Source organism: Apium graveolens, chromosome 4 (assembly GCF_009905375.1).
Source record: "Apium graveolens cultivar Ventura chromosome 4, ASM990537v1, whole genome shotgun sequence".
Taxonomy (NCBI): Eukaryota; Viridiplantae; Streptophyta; class Magnoliopsida; order Apiales; family Apiaceae; genus Apium; species Apium graveolens.
This window is the reverse complement of record NC_133650.1, coordinates 5,372,548-5,397,758: the sequence shown is the minus strand read 5'-3', so window position 1 is coordinate 5,397,758 and position 25,211 is coordinate 5,372,548. Positions and strand designations below refer to the sequence as shown.

General features: G+C 31.5%; 1 protein-coding gene across 1 annotated transcript; it reads left to right on the top strand.

Moving 5' to 3' along the window:
* The first annotated feature begins 2,004 nt into the window (after positions 1-2,004).
* On the top strand, positions 2,005-12,600 carry LOC141718223 (uncharacterized). Its single transcript, XM_074520603.1, has 6 exons — positions 2,005-2,170; positions 2,267-2,519; positions 2,605-3,195; positions 3,313-3,620; positions 3,746-3,975; positions 12,274-12,600. The coding sequence occupies exons 1-6, from the start codon at positions 2,005-2,007 to the stop codon at positions 12,598-12,600; spliced, it is 1,875 nt and encodes a 624-aa protein (XP_074376704.1).
* The last annotated feature ends 12,611 nt before the right edge of the window (positions 12,601-25,211 follow it).

Genomic DNA, 25,211 nt, shown 5'->3' with positions numbered 1-25,211 from the left:
ACAACAATATTCGGAGCCCTTCTTATCCTTCTGTCACAGCTTCTCCATGTAACCTCGGAGAACCTTTATCAGATATTTCAAATACAACCAGGATTGTTGTTCAACCACAAGGTATCTACACTTCACTTAAGCTATTTTTCCAATGACCATGATGCACTGTGTGAATTCGTTTCAATTTTTCAAGATAAATTTCTTCAATTTAAATAATGAATTATGCTTTGCATATGTAAACCTTTACCTACCATTGTATCATAAGGTGACGACAGTACCTTTGTTAAGTCATCAACAAAAGAGTGCAGACAGTTTGAGAGTCCATTGGTGACACCTACTGCATATACAGAACCTTTATCCCGATTTTCAGATAAGCAGAAACCTGTTAATGATCATCAAGGTAATTAAGTTAGAATTCACTATTTTACCAATGAAGTAGTTGTATTGTGCTTTGTCATTTGGTTGAATATAAGGCTACTAACATCACATGTCATGCTGCTCAATTAAATTTTTAGCTTCATGTAACTTACAATCCCAACGAATTCGGAAAGGCGGTTGTTCGAAATGAGCTTTTTCAGTGAATTCTTCTAATTTAAGTAGAAGGATTGATTCGTCTGTTAGAGCAGTCCCGTATATGGCATTATTTCAAGAAAATATTTGTGATATTGACTACGAATCTGCAGGTACCTTATTTGCCAAAGAAAGAGAAAAAAAATCCTAATTTTAAGTATCAGGTACCTTCTGATAGTTTTGTATATATTTGCAGAGCATTCAACCATAGCCGAGTTCGAAGGAGATTATTTTGATTTCTTCCATGATGATGGTAATGAAACTGAAATATAGAAAATGATATATACTTTATACATGAATAATAAGCTGAGATCTTTTTTTACAGATCACGACACTGCTTGTGTTGAAGAAGAAATCCTGGAAAATGGTCGGGAAGCAGCACGTTCAGGTATTGTTCCCGAAATTGATGACTCTTTCATGTATCTTACATGTTAATGACTTCCTTTTTTTTGTTTACAGTGCCTGAGGGTTATGTATCGTTAGGGTCTCCGACCGAATTTTGTCGTAAATGTAAGGTTGTCATGTGGAAGGAGGAGAGGACCAATAAAAATGTTAAGAAAGGTGTTCCGAAGTTCAGTTTTTGTTGTTTGGATGGTCAGATAAAACTTCCACGCACACCAACCATCCCGTCATATCTGATGCATCTTTATACTGATCCGAAGAAGAAAAATCATTTTATGAGATACATTCGTCTTTATAATGCCATGTTTGCTTTTACTTCCATGGGAGGCAAAGTTGATCACACGATTAATTGTGGTAGGGCGCCTTGTGTTTATCGTCTAAATGGACAGAACCACCATATTTTTGGAACCCTCATCCCTAATGAAGGTGATGATCCCAAATTATGTCAGTTGTATGTGTATGATACTGAGCACGAAGTGGACAATCGAATAAAATGGGTGAAAGTAGACAGTGGGGAATTGGTTGACTCAGAAATTGTTGAAGGCCTGGTTCAAATGTTGGATGAGAGTAACCAATTGGTTAAAAAATTTCGTTATGCCAGGGACCGCTTCAAAGAACAACCGATAAGAGATTTGAAAATCAAATTAAAGGTTTTTTTTAACAATTTTATTTTATGTGCAGAACAATTTCATTCTCAAAATTTCTAATTGAAAATGTTAACTGATATTTGAATCTTTAAATTATGTAGGTCTTCACATTCGTCTAGCAGGACGTATTTATCAACAATACGTTGTTGATGCATTTTCATATGTTGAACAAGCTAGATTGTGGTGGTTGCGTACACATCAAACAAATCTTAGAAGTGATATGTATAATTCACTTGCTAAGAAAATGGTTAACGGTGTAAATGATACAACGAATGTGGGTAAAGGTTTTATATTACCTGCTAATTTTCTGGGCTCTAAAAGATATATGCAGCAGAACTTTCAAGATGCTCTTGTCGTATGTCGTGTTGTAGGACACCCTGATGTATTTCTCACAATGACATGTAACCCACTATGGGACGAAATCCTGGAAATGATGAAATTACTTCATGGTTGCTCTCCCCGAGATTCTCCGGATATTATTGCCCGTGTTTTTCATCTCAAGCTCGAACAATTGTTAGATGACATAAAGAAGAAGAACTATTTTGGGACGTGCATTGGTGGTAAAAACTTCTTATCTATTTCAAGTTTTTTATGTGAATGTAATTAAACGACCTAAACTAATAAATTAATTTCTTTGATTATTTTTTATGGTGTAGTTATGTACGTTGTGGAATTTCAGAAGCGAGGACTACCTCATGTTCATATGTTAATATGGCTTGATAGGGAGTCGAAGATGAATCTTGCCTCTAACGTTGACAAATTTGTGAGTGTTGAGATACCTGATCCTCTGACAGATCCAGTTGGTTATGATGCGGTAAAATCATTGATGATTCATGATCCTTGTGGTCTCCAAAATCCCAAATCTCCATGTATTAGCAGTTGCCGGTGTACAAAGCATTTTCCTAAAAAGTAAGAGTTCTTTAAATTTCTAACTTATGAACAAGATATTGTCATCGAATTGTCTGTTTTCTGAAACTTACATATACATTTGTAGGTATTGCAACCAAACATATTTTGATCAATCCGGTTTTCCAATTTACCGACGTCGTAATACCGACATTACTGTCATGAAAGGTAAATGTGAACTTGACAATCAGTCTGTGGTTCCATACAATAGGGATCTTTTGGTCAAATATCAATGTCACATGAAAGTAGAGATATGTTGTCATGCACGTAGCTTAAAATATCTTTTCAAATACTGCCTTAAGGGTCATGATCGTGCCACAATTGAAATTTCTACCAGTAATGGAGGTCTGGATGATGGAAATGATAAAGTAGTTGACGAAATTAATGCATATTTTGATGGTAGGTATATTTGTGCATCAGAGGCAGCCTATCGTATTTTTGGTTATCCTATACATTATCGCTCTATTTTTGTGCTTCGTTTGTCGTTCCATTTTCCAGGAGAGAGGAGTTGTACTTTTACTGAGAGTGAATCACTTGAAAAAGTAGTTCGTCGCGAGCAATACAAACATAGTCAGTTGGAGGCATTTTTTCTGCTCAATGAAAGTGATGTTAATGCGAGGAAATATACATATGACCAAATTCCCCAGTATTATGTGTGGAACGAAACTGACGGGAAATGGTGTGTTAGGAAAAAAGGCAAACAAATTGGACGCCTACTCTATACGCATCACAGTAGTGGGGAATTATGGTACCTGCGTTTGCTGCTTTCAAACATTTGTGGTTGTACTTCTTTCAGGTCTTTGCAAACTGTGAATGGTGTTCATTATTCAACCTTTAAGGATGCTTGCAAGAGTTTAGGATTGCTAGACGATGATAATGAATGGCATGTTGTTATGAAAGAGTGTGTCGTAAGTAGCTTTCCTGCGCAGATTCGGCAACTATTTGTACACATTATTGTCAATTGTCAAGTAACCGACATGAGGAAACTTTGGGATGACCACTGGAAACACATGATTGATGACATTTTGCTTAAAAGGAATGAGTTAGCAATTGATCCCAACAATGTGTATTCAGACAAGCAACTCCAATTTTTTGCTCTTGCAGGTAATGTGGGCCTTATGCCATTTGAAAATGCAATGCATTCCTTACATAGATTTATTTGGTTGTACCTACATTTAATTTGGTTGTACCTACATTTAATATAAGTTTTTTTTTTGTAAATTTTGCAGAGATTGATAAGTTGCTTAAGTCCGTAAGCAAGTCATTGAAACAATTCAGGCAACTGCCACAACCTCCATCTACATATTTACAGTCTGGGAAAAATAATTTGGTGATTGAAGAGACGAGTTATAACCTTGATGAGATGGATTCCAATTTTAAGAATCTTTTCCAGCACTGCAACACTGAGCAACTTCAAATTTTCAAAGATGTTGTCCATGTTAGTGTAGGTGCCCTAGAGGCAATACATTATTCTTTTATAATCTTTATGTCAGTTGATCATTCAATAAATGTATTTATTATGACCTTAATTACTGCGATATTTTGTTAGCATAATAAATGTCCTTAGAATCATGATACAAATTGTATAGTTTAAGTACATGACTTGAACTTGAGATTATATAATATATCATATTCTTAAAGGTCCCTAGTCGAGTATTATTATATAGGACAATAATAATACATAAATAGACTAGTATGTTGTTTGACAAGATAACCACATCTCATTGGTTATAAGTATGGGGATACTAAAGTCAATACATAGGTACATGTGAGAGTACATGGTACTGGACAGACCCACAGTGAGATTCTTCATGTTTAATAAAGTCATAAGAAAGACTCACAGTGATAATGGTGTAACGATCCTTTGACTTGAAATCATTATATTTCTATACGAGGATTAATATACTTTGACTACATTAAAAGTTACTTTTGATCGGGTGATGATAAAAGTGGACATTGGGTATATCATGAGTCGTATGAGAAATATGAATGATAGATAAAGGATTTAACCCTCCTATAATTATGAGAGATATTATTGGCCTCTTGATTGAGTGAGATTATAAAAGCATGGCCATGCTCAAATAATGATTTGTCTCGATAATCTACTCATGGATCAAGTAAACCCGGATTAAATGTTGAAGAGGATGACTAAATACATGCCTCGAGTTTAATCTATAATATGTATGGTTAAAGGGATTATATTACACGAAAAATATTAATCATGAAAGGTTTTATCTAATCACGATTTAATTATTGTTTAATTGGGTAACAATGATATATTACTAGATACCGCTCATTGTTTATAATTTTATTAGAGAATAAAATTATTGTCAATTAAATAATAGCCTATAGGGTCGCACAAATAGAGCACTTAATGGAATAGTTAATTTAAATTATAGATTTAAATTAATTGATGATTATTTGAATTTTATTATAATTAAGTAAGACTTAATTGAGATAATATAAATTCGAATTAAAAGGAATGTTTTTGCCCATAATAATTAAGTATGACTTAGTTATTAATTAAATAATAGAAATTCGTTTTTATTATTTAATCCAATACCTACTAGGGTTGGGTTTCGCTATTATGGGCCTTTTTAATCAGCCATTATAAATAGATAATGATAGGTTAAAGAGGCTTGTACGTTTTTAAGAAAAAAACCCTAGCAGTAAAGAGAGGCAGAGGCAATTCAGATCGTCAAGAAGGAGGCTAGTACATCCATTCCGTAGTCAAGTTCGTGAGACGTTCTTGAAGGTGCTCGTGTGGATACCATAGAGGTGTTTCTCCGAGAGGTAGACACAAAGCGTGATAGCTAGGATCTCCGTTGAGTTCGTGAAAGTTAAGCTCTTGAAAGATATGATTCGTTATCTCCATAATCTGCCCATAATTATACATGGATCCTGTTTTGGGTTTCGAAATTTTTATTTTATTTACGTTTATCCGCTGCGTTTTATGCCTTCGGAACCCAACAATGGCATCAGAGCTACGTGTATAAGGGGCTGATTTGGTTACGTGTTTACTGTATTTTTACAAGTATGCATGTGTGATGAGTCTGCCATGATAACAGTTATGTTATATGAGTCTGCCATGATAACAGTTATGTTATATGAATGATATGATGAATCTGTTAATGATCTATATGATGATACTAGTATATTTAAGATCTGCCATAACTCATATGTATGCGATCTCTTAAAATATGTATACTGATACATGTTTTTGGTAACTGGGATATGGATCGTGTGTATACTGATACATGCTTCTGGAATAGTATTCTGATACATGTTTTGCTAGTATTCTGATACTTGATTTTGCAAAAATTTCCGCCATCGGGGGGCTCGCTGCCCCCCGAACCCCCCCAGCGACCTCACCGCGGAGGTCGATCCGCGTGCTTAGGGTTTATTTATTATTCTTGATTGGATCATGATAAGTGATAAATAGTATGTCATCTTTATATGATCTATCATGTTCTTTAATGGTTACTTGAGCATGGTGCATAGTTATGGCCTTAAGACCTTAGTTGTAATGGTTTATTCTTTTGGTTTGTAATAAATACGGCTTGCATGTCGTTTTCTATTTGTAGTTGTTTTATCTCGAATGTAACTCGAGTTCTTTTGTAAGTTCATTAGTATAATTCTTAATGTAACATCCAAGAAGGACAAGGGAAAGATGAGGCATCCTATGGAGGCCAAGGAGACAATGAAAGCAATAGAGAAGACATATGTAATAGTTATTTTTACACCATAAACTGACCTTGATCTTTTCATTAGCCTGAAAAGATCACATAGGATTGGGCCATAACTATTGCACGTTTACTTTACGCACTTTTCATATGATGTATAAATAGTATGTGTAGAGTAGAAAATGCATGTTTTAATTAGATTAATGATGCATGTATGTATTAGATACATCACCCCCCATGCCATGCCTTTAAACAAGATAAATCTGTAACGACTCAAGATTTAAAATTAACAAACGATCATGAGATTCTCGTGTTTATGAAACACGGAATAAAATACGAATTTTCTTTATTTCTGACATGGGGCGATTTTGTCAACAACGGGTTCATAGAACTTGTAAGGCTGTGGGTTTTAAGCGAGACCGATGTGACTCCTCCACTACCTGGAAATCAAACCATTGACGAGTATTGATTTGAAGTATTTTATTCAAGGAAAAATTGGGAATCTCTTTATGATGGGATCATGATCGTTCTAAATTAAAAATCCCTAAGTAAAAATATTAAGTTTTAATCAGATGCTTTCCAATGAATGAACACTCATTAAATCCTAGATCGATAAGGGGAAGGGCTGTCAGTGGCAGGGGACTCCTATCTATCATGGTGAAATGCGACGAATATAAACGGTTATATTCGGACGTTGTATCATTGGGTCTAACTTAACTGAGTCATCATAATAAGGTGAATATAAACGGTTATATTCAACTATTATGAACTTAGAAGCATAGAGTTTGGTTAAAAATCTATTAGATAGATAAAATCAATTGTTGTTCACCAAATTATCCAAGAATTATATATGATATAATTGACAACTATTGTCTACCTAAATAATTATGTTTTAAGGATACCAGTGGCTGACTTAGAACATGACAAAATATGGATCTTGGCTCACTAGAAAGATTTATGGGATATACTTTCCGAATTAATAGTTAGGGCTATTAATTTGATAAAAAATAGTGGGAGATATATTATGAATATATCATAATCATATGAACATAAAATTTTAACTCAGACAATCTAATGTTTATTTTGCGCTTTTATTATTGTAGATACTGAGTAATGGCAAACAACACAAACACACTGTCCGTACGTTCAGTCCTTGAGAAGGACAAGCTGACAGGAGGAAACAACTTCCTAGACTGGCAGAGGAATTTGAGGATTGTCCTCAGGCAGGAGCGCAAGCTTCATGTCATTGATATTCCTCCTCCAGGCCCCCTTCCTGAGGGTGCTACTACTGATGAACGAGCAGCACGCACAAGGGATGAGAATGATGCAAATGATGTTGCATGTCTTATGTTGGCAACTATGAGTGCTGAGCTTCAAAGACAACATGTGCATATGGATGCATATACTATCAATGAGCACTTACAAAGCATGTTTGCAAGCCAAACTCGTCAAGAAAGGTTCAACACGAGTAAGTCACTTTTTAATTGCAAACAAGGGGCGAGTGAACCAGTTGGCCCACATGTTCTGAAGATGATTGGTTACATTGAGTACCTTGAAACTTTGGGTTTCCCGATTGGTCCGGAAACTGGTATTTACCTAATCATGAATTCTTTGAACAACAAATTCACTCAGTTTGTTGTGAACTACAATATGAATGAATTTGACAAAACACCTACTGAATTGTTGCATATGTTGAGAACATATGAGACCAACATGAAGACAGCTGAACCTGCTCCCATACTGATGGTGGGAAATAAAGGTAAGGCCAAAGGGAAGGGCAAATGGAAGGGTAAGAAGAAAATTGGATCTGATTCTACACCCATGCCAAAGTCAGGTCCCAAACAGGCTTTAAAGCCTAAAGGTGGTGTGGCCAAGGGTGAATGTCACTATTGTAAGAAAGATGGTCACTGGAAGAGAAACTATCCAATTTACTTGGAGGATCTGAAGAAAAAGAAAGCAGTTCAGATTTCTGGATCAGGTATTTATGTTATAGAAGTTAATTTGTCTATTTCTACATCTTGGGTATTTGATACTGGATGTGCTTCTCACATTTGTATAAATGTGCAGGGCCTGCAGAGAAGTAGAACTTTGGCTAAGAGAGAAGTGGACCTAAGAGTAGGCAATGGAGCAAAAGTTGTTGCTTTAGCTGTAGGGACTTATTATTTATCTATGCCCTCTAGGCTTGTTTTAGAACTAGAAGACTGTTTTTACGTGCCTGCGATTCGCAGAAACATTATTTCTGTTTCTTGTTTGGACAAGAAAGGTTTTTCATTTACAATAAAGAACAACAGTTGCTCTTTTGCTTTGAATGATTTAACCTATGGTGTTGCGCGTTTATTTAATGGTTTATATGTTCTTGATTTAGATAACCATGTCTGTAATATAGAAAACAAATGACTTAAAATGAATGACTCAAATCAAACATACCTCTGGCATTGTCGTCTAGGCCACATAAATGAGAAACGCATATCCAAATTACATAAGGATGAATACTTGGATAAGTTTGATTTTGAATCATACCAAGAATGAGAATCTTGTTTGCTTGGTAAGATGACTAAAGCCCCTTTCACTGGTAAGGGTCAAAGGGCCACTAAACGTCTGGAGCTAATACATAGTGATGTATGTGGCCCAATGCGTGTAATTGCTAGAGGAGGCTACTACTACTTCATAACATTTACTGATGATTTCAGTAGATATGGATATGTATATCTTATGAAGAACAAATCCGATTCTTTTGAAAAATTTAAAGAATACAAGGTTGAAGTAGAGAAGCAAATTGGCGGAGATGCAAGTATTAAGATCTTACGATCCAATCGTGGGGGTGAATACTTAAGCACCGAATTTAGAGAGTATTTGAAAGAGTGTGGTATTGTATCACAACTCACTCCGCCAGGAACACCTCAATGGAATGGAGTTTCAGAGAGGAGAAATCGCACCTTGTTGGATATGGTGCGATCGATGATGAGTCATGCAGATCTTCCAATTAGTTTCTGGGGTTACGCTCTAGAAACAGCGGCTTTCACACTTAACCGTGTTCCTACTAAGAAGGTTCAAAAGACTCCATATGAGATATGGAAGGAGAAACGGTCAGGCATGAACTTTATGAAAGTTTGGGGATGTAAGGCGTTTGTGAAACGTCAAGAATCTGACAAGCTTAGACCTAAATCCGAAGAGTGCATTTTTGTAGGATACCCTAATGAAACAAAGGCGTATTATTTTTATAGTCCTTCTGAGCAGAAAGTGTTTATTGCTCGAGATGCTGTCTTCATGGAAAGAGATTTTGTTTCCAAAAGAAACAGTGGGAGAACTATAGATCTCGATGAAGATCGAGAACCGCAAAATAGCATTGAACCTGAAGTGGAACAAGAGCAGAATAATGATAATGCTCAACAAACACAGGTTGTTCATAGATCTGGTAGATTTCGCCATGAGCCAGAGAGATATGGATTTCTCATGACTCAGTGTGGTGATTTGATGCTCATAGATGAAGATGAGCCTCTCACATACCAAGATGCTATAAACAGTCCAGACTCTAAGAGATGGCTTGAAGCCATAAAATCCGAGATAGATTCCATGTACGAAAACCATGTATGGACTTTGGTTGATCCACCTGAAGGGGTAAAACCCATAGGGTGCAAATGGGTTTTTAAGAAGAAAAAGGGCATGGATGGAAATGTTCAGACCTATAAAGCTAGGCTGGTTGCAAAAGGTTTCAAACAAATTCATGGTATTGATTATGATGAAACTTTCTCACCAGTGGCTATGGTCAAGTCTATAAGGATTTTACTTGCCATTGCAGCATTCCATGATTATGAAATCTGGCAAATGGATGTCAAAACAGCCTTCCTTAATGGAAGCCTTGAAGAGGATGTGTACATGACACAACCGGAGGGTTTTGTCGATCCAAGGAATGCTGGCAAGGTATGTAAATTGCGTCGATCCATTTATGGATTGAAGCAATCCTCTAGGAGATGGAATATCCGTTTTGATGAAATAGTCACAGAGTATGGCTTTGTTCAAAACGAAGATGAACCGTGTGTTTACAAAAAGGTTAGTGGGAGCTATGTGGCATTCATAGTACTATATGTTGATGATATACTACTAATGGGGAATGACATACCTTCTCTAAAGGCTGTTAAGACTTGGTTAGGGAGTAATTTCTCCATTAAAGACTTAGGAGAGGCATCCTACATTCTAGGAATGAGGATCTATAGAGAAAGATCTAGAAGGATGATCGGTCTAAGTCAGAGCACATACATTGATAAGGTTTTGCATCGTTTTGGAATGCAAAATGCAAAAAGGGGATATGTCCCCGTGTCTCAAGGGATAACGATCTCTAAGGACCAGTGTCCGAAATCATTGGATGAGAAGGACCACATGAATAAAGTTCCATATGCTTCAGCAATTGGATCTATCATGTATGCAATGGTATGTACTCGCCCAGATGTCTCGTATGCTTTGAGCATGACGATCAGATACCAGTCTAATCCGGGTGAAGGTCATTGGACGGCAGTTAATAATATTCTTAAGTACCTGAAAAGAACTAAAGATTCATTCTTGGTGTATGGAGGAGAAGAGAAACTCGTTGTAAAAGATTACACCGATGCAAGTTTCCAAACAGACAGAGATGATACTGTATCACAGTCTGGTTTTGTATTTTGTCTAAACGGAGGTGCTGTAAGCTGGAAGAGTTCAAAGCAAGAAACAGTAGCTGATTCTACAATGGAGGCTGAGTACATTGCAGCTTGTGAAGCAGCTAAGGAGGCCGTTTGGATTCGAAAGTTCATTTCTGATTTGGGAGTGGTTCCATCGATCGCAGATCCCATTGATCTATACTGCGATAATAATGGAGCCATTGCACAGGCTAAAGAACCTAGATCACACTCCCGGGCTAAACATATACTCAGGAGATTTCACCTTATTCGAGAGATTAATGAAAGGGGTGATATACACATATGTAAAGTGCACACAAATGATAACATTACAGACCCACTGACCAAAGGCTTATCGCAGCAGAAGCACGATGGTCACACTAGTTCCATGGGTATTAGATATATGGGTGATTGACTCTAGTGCAAGTGGGAGATTGTTAGTGTAGGTTCCCTAGAGGCAATACATTATTCTTTTATAATCTTTATGTCAGTTGATCATTCAATAAATGTATTTATTATGACCTTAATTACTGTGATATTTTGTTAGCATAATAAATGTCCTTAGAATCATGATACAAATTGTATAGTTTAAGTATATGACTTGAACTTGAGATTATATAATATATCATATTCTTAAAGGTCCCTAGTCGAGTATTATTATATAGGACAATGATAATACATAGATAGACTAGTATGTTGTTTGACAAGATAACCACATCTCATTGGTTATAAGTATGGGGATACTAAAGTCAATACATAGGTACATGTGAGAGTACATGGTACTGGACAGACCCACAGTGATAGACTTAATTATAATATAAATTCGAATTAAAAGGAATGTTTTTGCCCATAATAATTAAGTATGACTTAGTTATTAATTAAATAATAGAAATTCGTTTTTATTATTTAATCCAATACCTACTAGGGTTGGGCTTTGCTATTATGGGCCTTTTTAATCAGCCATTATAGATAGATAATGATAGGTTAAAGAGGCTTGTACGTTTTTAATAAAAAAACCCTAGTAGCAAAGAGAGGCAGAGGCAATTCAGATCGTCAAGAAGGAGGCTAGTACATCCATTCCGTAGTCAAGTTCGTGAGACGTTCTTGAAGGTGCTCGTGTGGATACCATAGAGGTGTTTCTCCGAGAGGTAGACACAAAGCGTGATAGCTAGGATCTCCGTTGAGATCGTGAAAGTTAAGCTCTTGAAAGATATGATTCGTTATCTCCATAATCTGCCCATAATTATACATGGATCCTGTTTTGGGTTTCAAAATTTTTGTTTTATTTACGTTTATCCGCTGCGTTTTATGCCTTCGGAACCCAACAATCCATTCAGTTCAAACCAACGCAGGAGGTGTTTTTTTTGTTTATGGGAGTGGTGGTTGTGGAAGACGTTTGTTTGGAAAACAATAATTTATAAGTTAAGGTCACTTGGATTAATTGTTTTACCAGTAGCTTCATCTGGCATTGCAGCTACACTGATGCCAGGTGGAAGAACAACACATTCGCGATTCAAGATACCTATTGTGCTTGATGATTATTCTTCATGTGGTATTAGTCATGATTCAGACATAGCTGAGCTGATTAAGCATACCTCTCTCATCATATGGGACGAAGCTCCGATGCAACATCGCTACGCTTTCGAATGTTTGGATCGATCTCTACGAGATATCATGAAATCTGTTGATCCTAAAAGATATAGTATGCCATTTGGAGGAATTACAGTTGTTCTGGGGGGTGATTTTTGACAGATTCTCCCCGTAATAAACCTTGGTTCACGTGGCGATGTTGTTTCTGCCTCTATCACTCGGTCCCGTCTGTGGTTAAAATCCAAGATATTGCTACTACATCAAAATATGAGGCTCAACCAAGCACAAAATCCAGCTGAGGTTGAAAGCATTAAAAAATTTGTCGAATGTTTACTGAAAATTGGTAATGGTCATATCCAACCCATACAAGACCCTGTTGTGCATTATGAAGAAGATGATATTGAAATTCAACCTGATTTTTGTGACCCTGAAGTTAAGAATTATGTTGAGAATATGATCCAATGGACCTATCCTAATTTTTTATCGCAGTACCGCTCACCTAATTATTTAAGTGAAAGAGCAATATTAACACCCACCAATCAAGTGGTTGGTCATCTTAATTCTGTCATTGTTGATATAATACCTGGCGATCTCTTTACTTATTATAGCGTTGATAGAGCCGGGGATTTTGGTGGCACAGCTACAGAACTCAGTTTTGCGTTTCCTCCAGAGTATTTGAACTCTATTAGCATTCCTGGGCTCCCACCTCATGATCTAAAGTTGAAAGAAGGTGTTGTGGTTATGTTAATGCGCAACTTAAATCAGACACTTGGTCTTTGTAATGGCACCCGGATGATGATTACTCGCTGTTTGAAACAATGTGTGGAATGTCAAGTAATAAGCGGTGCATTTGTTGGTATGAAGCACTTTATTCCTATGATGGAGCTCTCTCCTATCGATATAAAGTTGCCTTTCAAATTAATTCGCAAGCAAATGCCTCTCCAAGTCTGCTATTCAATGACTATTAACAAGTCACAAGGCCATTCTTTTCAAACTATTGGATTATACTTGCCGAATCCAGTTTTTACTCATGGCCAACTCTACGTTGCTCTTAGTCGAGTGACTTCACCTGAGGGTTTGAAGATTTTCATTGATTCGAAGAACGACAATCCTACCAATGTTACAAGGAACGTAGTGTACAAAGAGATTTTTTATAACTTGCCTGTATAACCTAACGTGGCTTTAAAAATTTCTGTTTTTATGTATACAAATTTATATGACAATTTCCTTTTAATTAATTAACTCAAATTTATATTGTTTACGGTGTTGTGATTACATCAATTTTGTTAACTTGGATTGTAAATTTATACTTTCTATTTCAAACTACATTTTATTTATCATGAGCCTGGGTCAAAGCCCATAAATAGCCAACGGTGAATAATTTAACCTGTAACTTATAAAATATTTATCAAACATTATTTTTAAAAAAATAATATTTTTTAATTAACCACCCTCTGAGCCTCAACAGCTGGCCAGTCAGAAGCTTAAATTACCTCTTTCTCTCTATTACAAACCCATTTCTTCATCTTGAAGGTGAAAGTAAAGAATGAGCTCTTTCATTTATCAAAAAATTAAGGACCTTCAGCCCATGGAAAAGTTGGATTGGAAAATGAAGGTTCAAATCTGCAGAAAATTGGGTGATTATCCTTCCAATGAAAGAAGTCAAGCCGGCTTGAATGTAATTGTTGCGGATGAGAATGTAAGCTTCCGTGATTGTAATATAAAAGTGATAAGTTCTTTTATAATCATTTCTACTCTCTCACTTAGCTTCATTTCTCCTTTTTTAGCATGATCGTATGCATGTTTGGATTCCTCCCAATTTAGGAGCTATTTTTGCTAATATTTTAGTTGATGGTGAACAATATGAGATTAGGAATTTCATAGTTAAACCATACAGTGCGAAGTATAAATGTTTCCAAAGTGAAACACACATTCACTTTAATGACTCCACTGTTGTCAACCCGCTGCCCAGAATGTTGTTTGGTAAAGTCCCTGATATATTCTCTTTTTTCTATCTTGGAAATGTTCGTGAAGCTCTATTTCAGGATACTCATTGTATTGGTAAGATGAATATCAAGTAATGCATCTGTTGACTGGAAAAGTTTCTACAATGATGATTTGATTTATGATTATTTGTTGTAGATGTTGTTGGTGTCCTTAAGATTCAGCAGGGTGTTCGATCTCTTACACTCCGTAATAATATTATTCATACATATGTCGACATTGTCATTACTGATTCTGTGTAAGTTTGTATAATTTAAATTTGTTTCTTTGTGTTATTGATCCACCTTATAAGACTGTGATGTTTGCTACCAAATTTCACAATTTGCGGGAAAAAAATTGAAGGTATGATGTTAAGGTGAGGCTCTGGGATAAATGCGCCCTATCTACCAATATTGCGGTCAACGATGCTGCTTTCACGGGTGTTCATCCAGTAGTGCTTAGTATATGTGGTTACAAAATGGTGAAGGACATATACACCGGGGAAACCACATTGTCATACACTGTTTGTACCAAAATTATGGTGAATCCCAATATACCGCGTGTTAACGATCTTCGCAACAGGTGATGAGCACAATGTAATGTTAGCCTTGAAAATAATGTCATTAAATTATTATGTATTAACATTATAATTTATTCCAGATATTTGGGGAATGAATGAATTTTGAGTCTGTCAATTAGATGCGGTTCACCACGTACAACATTCCGGGAAGTCGTATATATTTTGAAACCATTTGGCAGCTAATGTAATAATTTATTCTTGTTAAGCGAACATTTAGTTTCTATAAATTTAGTGTTATGTAGTAATGATCGGTGCCATTGAAATATTTGGTAATGAAGATTTCAAAACTTCTAATTAAATAGCAATTTTAGGTGATTATTGAATATTTTATTAGATTTCACAATAAGTCTATCAAAGTAATTTACAAGAAGTATGTTACTGTATAATTATTCATATGATTAAAGAAGTGCCTTATACATTATCATCCAGATGTTGTATAACCTAAATTTTAATGACATCAATTACTTTATATTATATTACTTATATACTGAAATGCCTAATTACAACGTTTTTTCTAAGCATCCTATTGTAGGTTATAAATATTTGATTTATGCGGTCATTTTCTATGTTTTAACTTATGATTGCTGCTGATATATAAAAGTTTGCTTCTTACGACATTAATTTATTATTATGCGGGACCTTTTTTAAATTTATTGAATGTTAGTGTTAATTGAAACTTCTAATTATAATATCAAATACGTTATTGTCTTTTATGTAGTTACCCTTAATTGATAATTATTTCGAATGAATAATTGATAAAAAATATTTTCACCTATTGGATTAGCTATTGTAGGGTTTAGATGATCATGTAATTTGAAGATTAATTATAATGACATTGTTATCTTCACTTTAGTAATCGATATAAATTTTAATGTTTACTACCTACCAATTACAACTGAAACAGCTATGTACACGTAAACATTAATTACACCATTTATTCTTGCTTCAATAAATTTTACCGTAAAATTCATAATCGCCAATCTCTTTTTGTACTATTTATTGTAATTTATCATTATTGTAGTACCATTTTGTAACTTTTAAATGTACAAGTATATTATATGTACATTGATTGTTTAATAATTAATTAATTTTTTTTCTTATTTATTGAGAATTTTGTCCGACGTTCGTAATAATGTATTCTTAGTTTCAAAATTACAAGTATAATGTATGCACAATGAATGTTTAATTTATACAAAGTACAATTTAGTATTACGTATAATTATAAGTAGATCTCATGTACAACTGATAAATTTATTTTTACTTATTGCAACTATATTTGGATATGTGACCGGATGGTCATACTGTATGACTTACTATAAAGTTGATGATCAATACTTTCCAAGATAACTTACATTTAAATTGTTACCTATAAATTGATATTTGACATCAAATTTTTCCGGAAAATTACTTACGAACCGTTTCCAAATTGATCTCTAAACCTAAACATTAATTTGTTCACTTAATGTCTACTCTGTTAGTTAAACACTAAAATTGCGTAAAACAACGTTTTTTCTAAGCATATTACTGTGGCGTTTCATTTTCTTATTAATGTGGTCATTGTCCACATTCTAATTCTTCGGTGCTACTTATATATGTAAGTTTGTATGTTAGGACATAATTTTAGTATACCGTGTAATAGGAAAATTAATTTATGACATCTTAGTGTGAATTGAAGCTTACAAGTAACTTACAAATTAAATTATTGTACTATGTATTGTTAGACCCTAATTCTACAGAGCGTATAATTTGAATATCAATTTTAATGTAAACTACTTACGAACCGTTAATGTATACTCTACTACTTATACGCCGATATAAGTAATAAAAGAAACAGTCCAATTATTCGGTGACTTACTGTTACAACAAAATTGATAATAAGAATGTGGTTTGTATATTATTTAATGTACTATATTATTATCTTATTTTAATTAACTCAAAATGCAGTCCTTTTCTATTGTAACTTATGATTACTGTTGTTATATAGAAGTTTGTTTCTTACGACTTTAATTTATTATTGTGCGGAACCTTTTTAAATTTTATTCAATGTTAATATTAGCTGACGCTTCAAATTATAATATCAATTATATTATTGTCTTTTCTATAGTTACCCGTAATTGTTAATTATCGGAAAGGAATAATTGATACTTATATATTCACTTATTAGATTATCTATTTTAAGGGTTTAGATGATCATGTACTTTGAAGATTACTTATAATGACATTGTTATCTTAATTTTTGAAATTGATATGAATTTTAATGTTAACTACTTACCAATTACACGAGAAACCTCTATGTACACGTAAACATTAATTACAACATTTATTCTTTCTTCAATAAATTTTACTGTGAAATTCATAATCACACTTTTCTTTTTGTAGTAATTACTGTAATGTATCCTTATTGTTTTACTATTTTGTTATTTTCAAATTCACGCGTATATTTTATGCACATTGATTGTTTGATCAATACAAATAACCTTTTTTTATTGCGTATAATTACAAGTAGACTTCATGTACAACTGATAAATTTACTGTCATTTTTGTTTAATCATTTTTTGGTGTTAATTGAAACTTTTAATTATTATGTGGGACCTTTTTTAAATTTATTGAATGTTAGTGTTAATTGAAACTTCTAATTATAATATCAAATATGTTATTGTCTTTTGTGTAGTTACCCTTAATTGATAATTATTTCGAATGAATAATTGATAAAAATATTTTCACATATTGGATTAGCTATTGTAGGGTTTCGATGATCATGTAATTTGAAGATTAATTATTATGACATTGTTATCTTCACTTTAGTAATCGATATTAATTTTAATGTTAACTACCTACCAATTATAACTGAAACAGCTATGTACACGTAAACATTAATTACACCATTTATTCTTGCTTCAATAAATTTACCGTAAAATTCATAATCACCAATCTCTTTTTGTACTATTTATTGTAATTTATCATTATTGTGGTACCATTTTGTAACTTTTAAATGTACAAGTATATTATATGCACATTGATTGTTTAATAATTAATTAATTTTTTTTCCTATTTATTGAGAATTTTGTCCGACGTTCGTAATAGTGTATTCTTAGTTTCAAAATTACAAGTATAATGTATGCACAATGAATGTTTAATTTATACAAAGTACAATTTAGTATTACGTATAATTATAAGTAGACCTCATGTACAACTAATAAATTTATTTTTACTTATTGCAAATATATTTGGATATGTGACCGGATGGTCATACTGTATGACTTACTATAAAGTTGATGATCAATACTTTCCAAGATAACTTACATTTAAATTGTTACCTATAAATTGATATTTGACATCAAATTTTTCCGGAAAATTACTTACGAACCGTTTCCAAATTGATCTCTAAACCTAAACATTAATTTGTTCACTTAATGTCTACTCTGTTAGTTAAACACTAAAATTGCGTAAAACAACGTTTTTTCTAAGCATATTACTGTGGCGTTTCATTTTCTTATTAATGTGGTCATTGTCCACATTCTAATTCTTCGGTGCTACTTATATATGTAAGTTTGTATGTTAGGACATGATTTTAGTATACCGTGTAATAGGAAAATTAATTTATGACATCTTAGTGTGAATTGAAGCTTACAAGTAACTTACAAATTAAATTATTGTACTATGTATTGTTAGACCCTAATTCTACAGAGCGTATAATTTGAATATCAATTCTAATGTAAACTACTTACGAACCGTTAATGTATACTCTACTACTTATACTCCGATATAAGTAATAAAAGAAACAGTCCAATTATTCGGTGACTTACTGTTACAACAAAATTGATAATAAGAATGTGGTTTGTATATTATTTAATGTACTATATTATTATCTTATTTTAATTAACTCAAAATGCAGTCCTTTTCTATTGTAACTTATGATTACTGTTGTTATATAGAAGTTTGTTTCTTACGACTTTAATTTATTATTGTACGGAACCTTTTTAAATTTTATTTAATGTTAATATTAACTGACGCTTCAAATTATAATATCAATTATATTATTGTCTTTTCTATAGTTACCCGTAATTGTTAATTATCGGAAAGGAATAATTGATACTAATATATTCACTTATTAGATTATCTATTTTAAGGGTTTAGATGATCATGTACTTTGAAGATTACTTATAATGACATTGTTATCTTAATTTTTGAAATTGATATGAATTTTAATGTTAACTACTTACCAATTACACGAGAAACCTCTATGTACACGTAAACATTAATTACAACATTTATTCTTTCTTCAATAAATTTTACTGTGAAATTCATAATCACAATTTTCTTTTTGTAGTAATTACTGTAATGTATCCTTATTGTTTTACTATTTTGTTATTTTCAAATTCACACGTATATTTTATGCACATTGATTGTTTAATCAATACAAATAACCTTTTTTTATTGCGTATAATTACAAGTAGACTTCATGTACAACGGATAAATTTACTCTCATTTTTGTTTAATCATTTTTTAGTGTTAATTGAAACTTTTAATTATTATGTGGGACCTTTTTTAAATTTATTGAATGTTAGTGTTAATTGAAACTTCTAATTATAATATCAAATACGTTATTGTCTTTTGTGTAGTGACCCTTAATTGATAATTATTTCGAATGAATAATTGATAAAAATATTTTCACCTATTGGATTAGCTATTGTAGGGTTTAGATGATCATGTAATTTGAAGATTAATTATTATGACATTGTTATCTTCACTTTAGTAATCGATATTAATTTTAATGTTAACTACCTACCAATTACAACTGAAACAGCTATGTACACGTAAACATTAATTACACCATTTATTCTTGCTTCAAAAATTTTTACCGTAAAATTCATAATCACCAATCTCTTTTTGTACTATTTATTATAATTTATCATTATTGTGGTACCATTTTGTAACTTTTAAATGTACAAGTATATTATATGCACATTGATTGTTTAATAATTAATTACTTTTTTTCCTATTTATTGAGAATTTTGTGCGACCTTCGTAATAGTGTATTCTTGGTTTCAAAATTACAAGTATAATGTATGCACAATGAATGTTTAATTTATACAAAGTACAATTTAGTATTACGTATAATTATAAGTAGACTTCATGTACAACTGATAATTTTTTTTTTACTTTTTGCAACTATATTTGGATATGTGATCGGATGGTCATACTGTATGACTTACTGTAAAGTTGATGATCAATAATTTATAAGATAACTTACATTTAAATTGTTACCTATAAATTGATATTTGACATCAAATTTTTCTGGAAAACTACTTACGGACCGTTTCCAAAATGATCTCCAAACCTAAACAATAATTTGTTCACTTAATGTCTACTCTATTAGTTAAACACTAAAATTGCGTAAAACAACGTTTTTTCTAAGCATATTAGTGTAACGTTTCATTTTCTTATTAATGTGGTCATTGTCCACATTCTAATTCTTGGGTGCTACTTATATATGTAAGTTTGTATGTTAGGACATGTTTTAGTATACCGTGTAATATTTCTTTAATTTATGGCATCTTAGTGTGAAGTGAAGCTTATAAGTAACTTACAAATTAAATTATTGTATTATGTATTGTTAGACCCTAATTCTATATAGCGTATAATTTGAATATCAATTTTAATGTAAACTACTTACGAACCGTTAATGTATACTCTACTACTTATACACTGATATAAGTAATAAAAGAAACAGTCTAATTATTCGGTAACTTACTGTTACAGCAAAATTGATAATAAGAATGTGGTTTGTATAATATTTAATGTACTATATTATTATCTTATTTTAAATAACTCAAAATGCAATCCTTTTCTATTATAATTTATGATTGCTGCTGTTATATAGAAGTTTGTTTCTCACGACTTTATTTTATTATTCTTACCTATAAATTGGTATTTGACGTCAAATTTTTCCGGAAAACTACTTACGGACCGTTTCCAAATTGATCTCTAAACCTAAACATTAATTTGTTGACTTAATGTATACTCTGTTAGTTAAACGCTAAAATTGCGTAAAACAACGTTTTTTCTAATCATATTACTGTAGCGTTTCATTTTCTTATTAATGTGGTCATTGTCCACATTCTAATTCTTCGATGCTACTTATATATGTAAGTTTGTATGTTAGGACATGATTTTAGTATACCGTGTAATAGGAAAATTAATTTATGACATCTTAGTGTGAATTGAAGCTTACAAGTAACTTACAAATTAAATTATTGTATTATGTATTGTTAGACCCTAATTCTACAGAGCGTATAATTTGAATATCAATTTTAATGTAAACTACTTACGAACCGTTAATGTATACTCTACTACTTATACACTGATATAAGTAATAAAAGAAACAGTCCAATTATTCGGTGACTTACTATTACAGCAAAATTGATAATAAGAATGTGGTTTGTATATTATTTAATGTACTATATTATTATCTTATTTTAAATAACTCAAAATGTAGTCCTTTTCTATTGTAACTTATGATTTACTGTTGTTATTTAGAAGTTTGTTTCTTATGACTTTATTTTATTATTGTACATAACCTTTTTAAATTTTATTCAATGTTAATATTAACTTACGCTTCAAATTAAAATATCAATTATATTACTGTCTTTTGAATAGTTACCCATAATTGTTAATTATCTGAAATGAATAATTGATACTAATATATTCACTTATTAGATTATCTATTTTAAGGGTTTAGATGATCATGTACTTTGAAGATTACTTATAATGACATTGTTATCTTAATTTTTGAAATTGATATGAATTTTAATGTTAACTACTTACCAATTACACCAGAAACCTCTATGTACACGTAAACATTAATTACAACATTTATTCTTTCTTCAATAAATTTTACTGTGAAATTCATAATCACAATTTTCTTTTTGTAGTAATTACTATAATGTATCCTTATTGTTTTACTATTTTGTTATTTTCAAATTCACACGTATATTTTATGCACATTGATTGTTTAATCAATACAGATAACCTTTTTTTTTATTGCGTATAATTACAAGTAGACTTCATGTACAATGGATAAATTTACTGTCATTTTTGTTTAATCAATTTTTATTGTTAATTGAAACTTTTTATTATAATGCGGGACCTTTTTAAAATTTATTGAATGTTAGTGTTAATTGAAACTTCTAATTATAATATCAAATACGTTATTGTCTTTTGTGTAGTTACCCTTAATTGATAATTATTTCGAATGAATAATTGATAAAAATATTTTGACCTATTGGATTAGCTATTGTAGGGTTTAGATGATCATGTAATTTGAAGATTAATTATAATGACATTGTTATCTTCACTTTAGTAATCGATATGAATTTTAATGTTAATTACCTACCAATTACAACTGAAACAACTATGTACACGTAAACATTAATTACATCATTTATTCTGGCTTCAATAATTTTTACCGTAAAATTCATAATCACCAATCTCTTTTTGTACTATTTATTGAAATTTATCTTTATTGTGGTACCATTTTGTAACTTTTAAATGTACAAGTATATTATATGCAAAATGATTGTTTAATAATTAATTAATTTTTTTTCCTATTTATTGAGAATTTTGTCCGACGTTCGTATTAGTGTGTTCTTAGTTTCAAAATTACAAGTATAATGTATGCACAATGAATGTTTAATTTATACAAAGTACAATTTAGTATTACGTATAATTATAAGTAGACCTCATGTACAACTGATAAATTTATTTTTCCTTATTGCAACTATATTTGGATATGTGCCGGATGGTCATACTGTATGACTTACTGTAAAGTTGATGATCAATACTTTCTAAGATAACTTACATTTAATTTGTTACCTATAAATTGGTATTTGACATCAATTTTTTCCGGAAAACTACTTACGGACCGTTTCCAAATTGATCTCTAAACCTAAACAGTAATTTGTTGACTTAATGTCTACTCTGTTAGTTAAACACTAAAATTGCATAAAACAAAGTTTTTTCTAAGCATATTACTGTAGCGTTTCATTTTCTTATTAATATGGTCATTGTCCACATTCTAATTCTTCGGTGCTACTTATATATGTAAGTTTGTATGTTAGGACATGATTTTAGTATACCGTGTAATAGGAAAATTAATTTATGACATCTTAGTGTGAATTGAACCTTACAAGTAACTTACAAATTAAATTATTGTATTATGTATTGTTAGACCCTAATTGTATAGAGCGTATAATTTGAATATCAATTTTAATGTAAACTACTTATGAACCGTTAATGTATACTCTACTACTTATACACTGATATAAATAATAAAAGAAACAGTCCAATTATTCGTTGACTTACTGTTACAACAAAATTGATAATAAGAATGTGGTTTGTATATTATTTAATGTACTATATTATTATCTTATTTTAAATAACGCAAAATGCAGTCCTTTTCTATTGTAACTTATGATTGCTGCTGTTATATAGAAGTTTGTTTCTTACGAATTTATTTTATTATTGTTACCTATAAATTGGTATTTGACATCAAATTTTTTCGGAAAACTACTTACGGATCGTTTCCAAATTGATCTCTAAACCTAAACATTAATTTGTTCACTTAATGTCTACTCTGTTAATTAAACACTAAAATTGCGTAAAACAACGTTTTTTCTAAGCATATTACTGTAGCGTTTCATTTTCTTATTAATGTGGTCATTGTCCATATTCTAATTTTTTGGTGCTACTTATATATGTAAGTTTGTATGTTAGGACATGATTTTAGTATACTGTGTAATATGAAAATTAATTTATGACAACTTTGTGTGAATTGAAGCTTACAAATAACTTACAAATTAAGTTATTGTATTATGTATTGTTAGACCCTAATTTTACAGAGCGTATAATTTGAATATTAATTTTAATGTAAACTACTTACGAACCGTTAATGTATACTCTACTACTTATACACTGATATAAGTAATAAAAGAAACAGTCCAATTATTCGGTGACTTACTGTTACAACAAAATTGATAATAAAAATGTGGTTTGTATATTATTTAATGTACTATATTATTATCTTATTTTAAATAACTCAAAATGCAGTCCTTTTCTATTGTAACTTATGTTTGCTGCTGTTATATAGAAGTTTGTTTCTTACGACTTTATTTTATTATTGTACGGAACCTTTTTAAATTTTATTCAATGTTAATATTAACTGACGCTTCAAATTATAATATCAATTATATTACTGTCTTTTCTATAGTTACCCGTAATTGTTAATTATCTGAAATGAATAATTGATACTAATATATTCACTTATTGGATTATCTATTTTAAGGGTTTAGATGATCATGTACTTTGAAGATTACTTATAATGACATTGTTATTTTAATTTTTGAAATTAATATGAATTTTAATGTTAACTACTTACCAATTACACGAGAAACCTCTATGTACACGTAAACATTAATTACAACATTTATTCTTTCTTCAATAAATTTTACTGTGAAATTCATAATCACAATTTTCTTTTTGTAGTAATTACTGTAATGTATCCATATTGTTTTACTATTTTGTTATTTTCAAATTCGCACGTATATTTTATGCACATTGATTGTTTAATCAATACAAATAACCTTTTTTATTGCGTATAATTACAAGTAGACTTCATGTACAACGGATAAATTTACTGTCATTTTTGTTTAATCATTTTTTAGTGTTAATTGAAACTTTTTATTATGATGCGGGACCTTTTTTAAATTTATTGAATGTTAGTGTTAATTGAAACTTCTAATTATAATATCAAATACGTTATTGTCTTTTGTGTAGTTACCCTTAATTGATAACTATTTCGAATGAATAATTGATAAAAATATTTTCACCTTTTGGATTAGCTATTGTAGGGTTTAGATGATCATGTAATTTGAAGATTAATTATAATGACATTGTTATCTTCACTTTAGTAATCGATATGAATTTTAATGTTAACTATCTACCAATTACAACTGAAACAGCTATGTACACGTAAACATTAATTACACCATTTATTCTTGCTTCAATAAATTTTACCATAAAATTCATAATCTCCAATCTCTTTTTGTACTATTTATTGTAATTTATCATTATTGTGGTACCATTTTGTAACTTTTAAATGTACAAGTATATTAAATGCACACTGATTGTTTAATAATTAATTAATTTT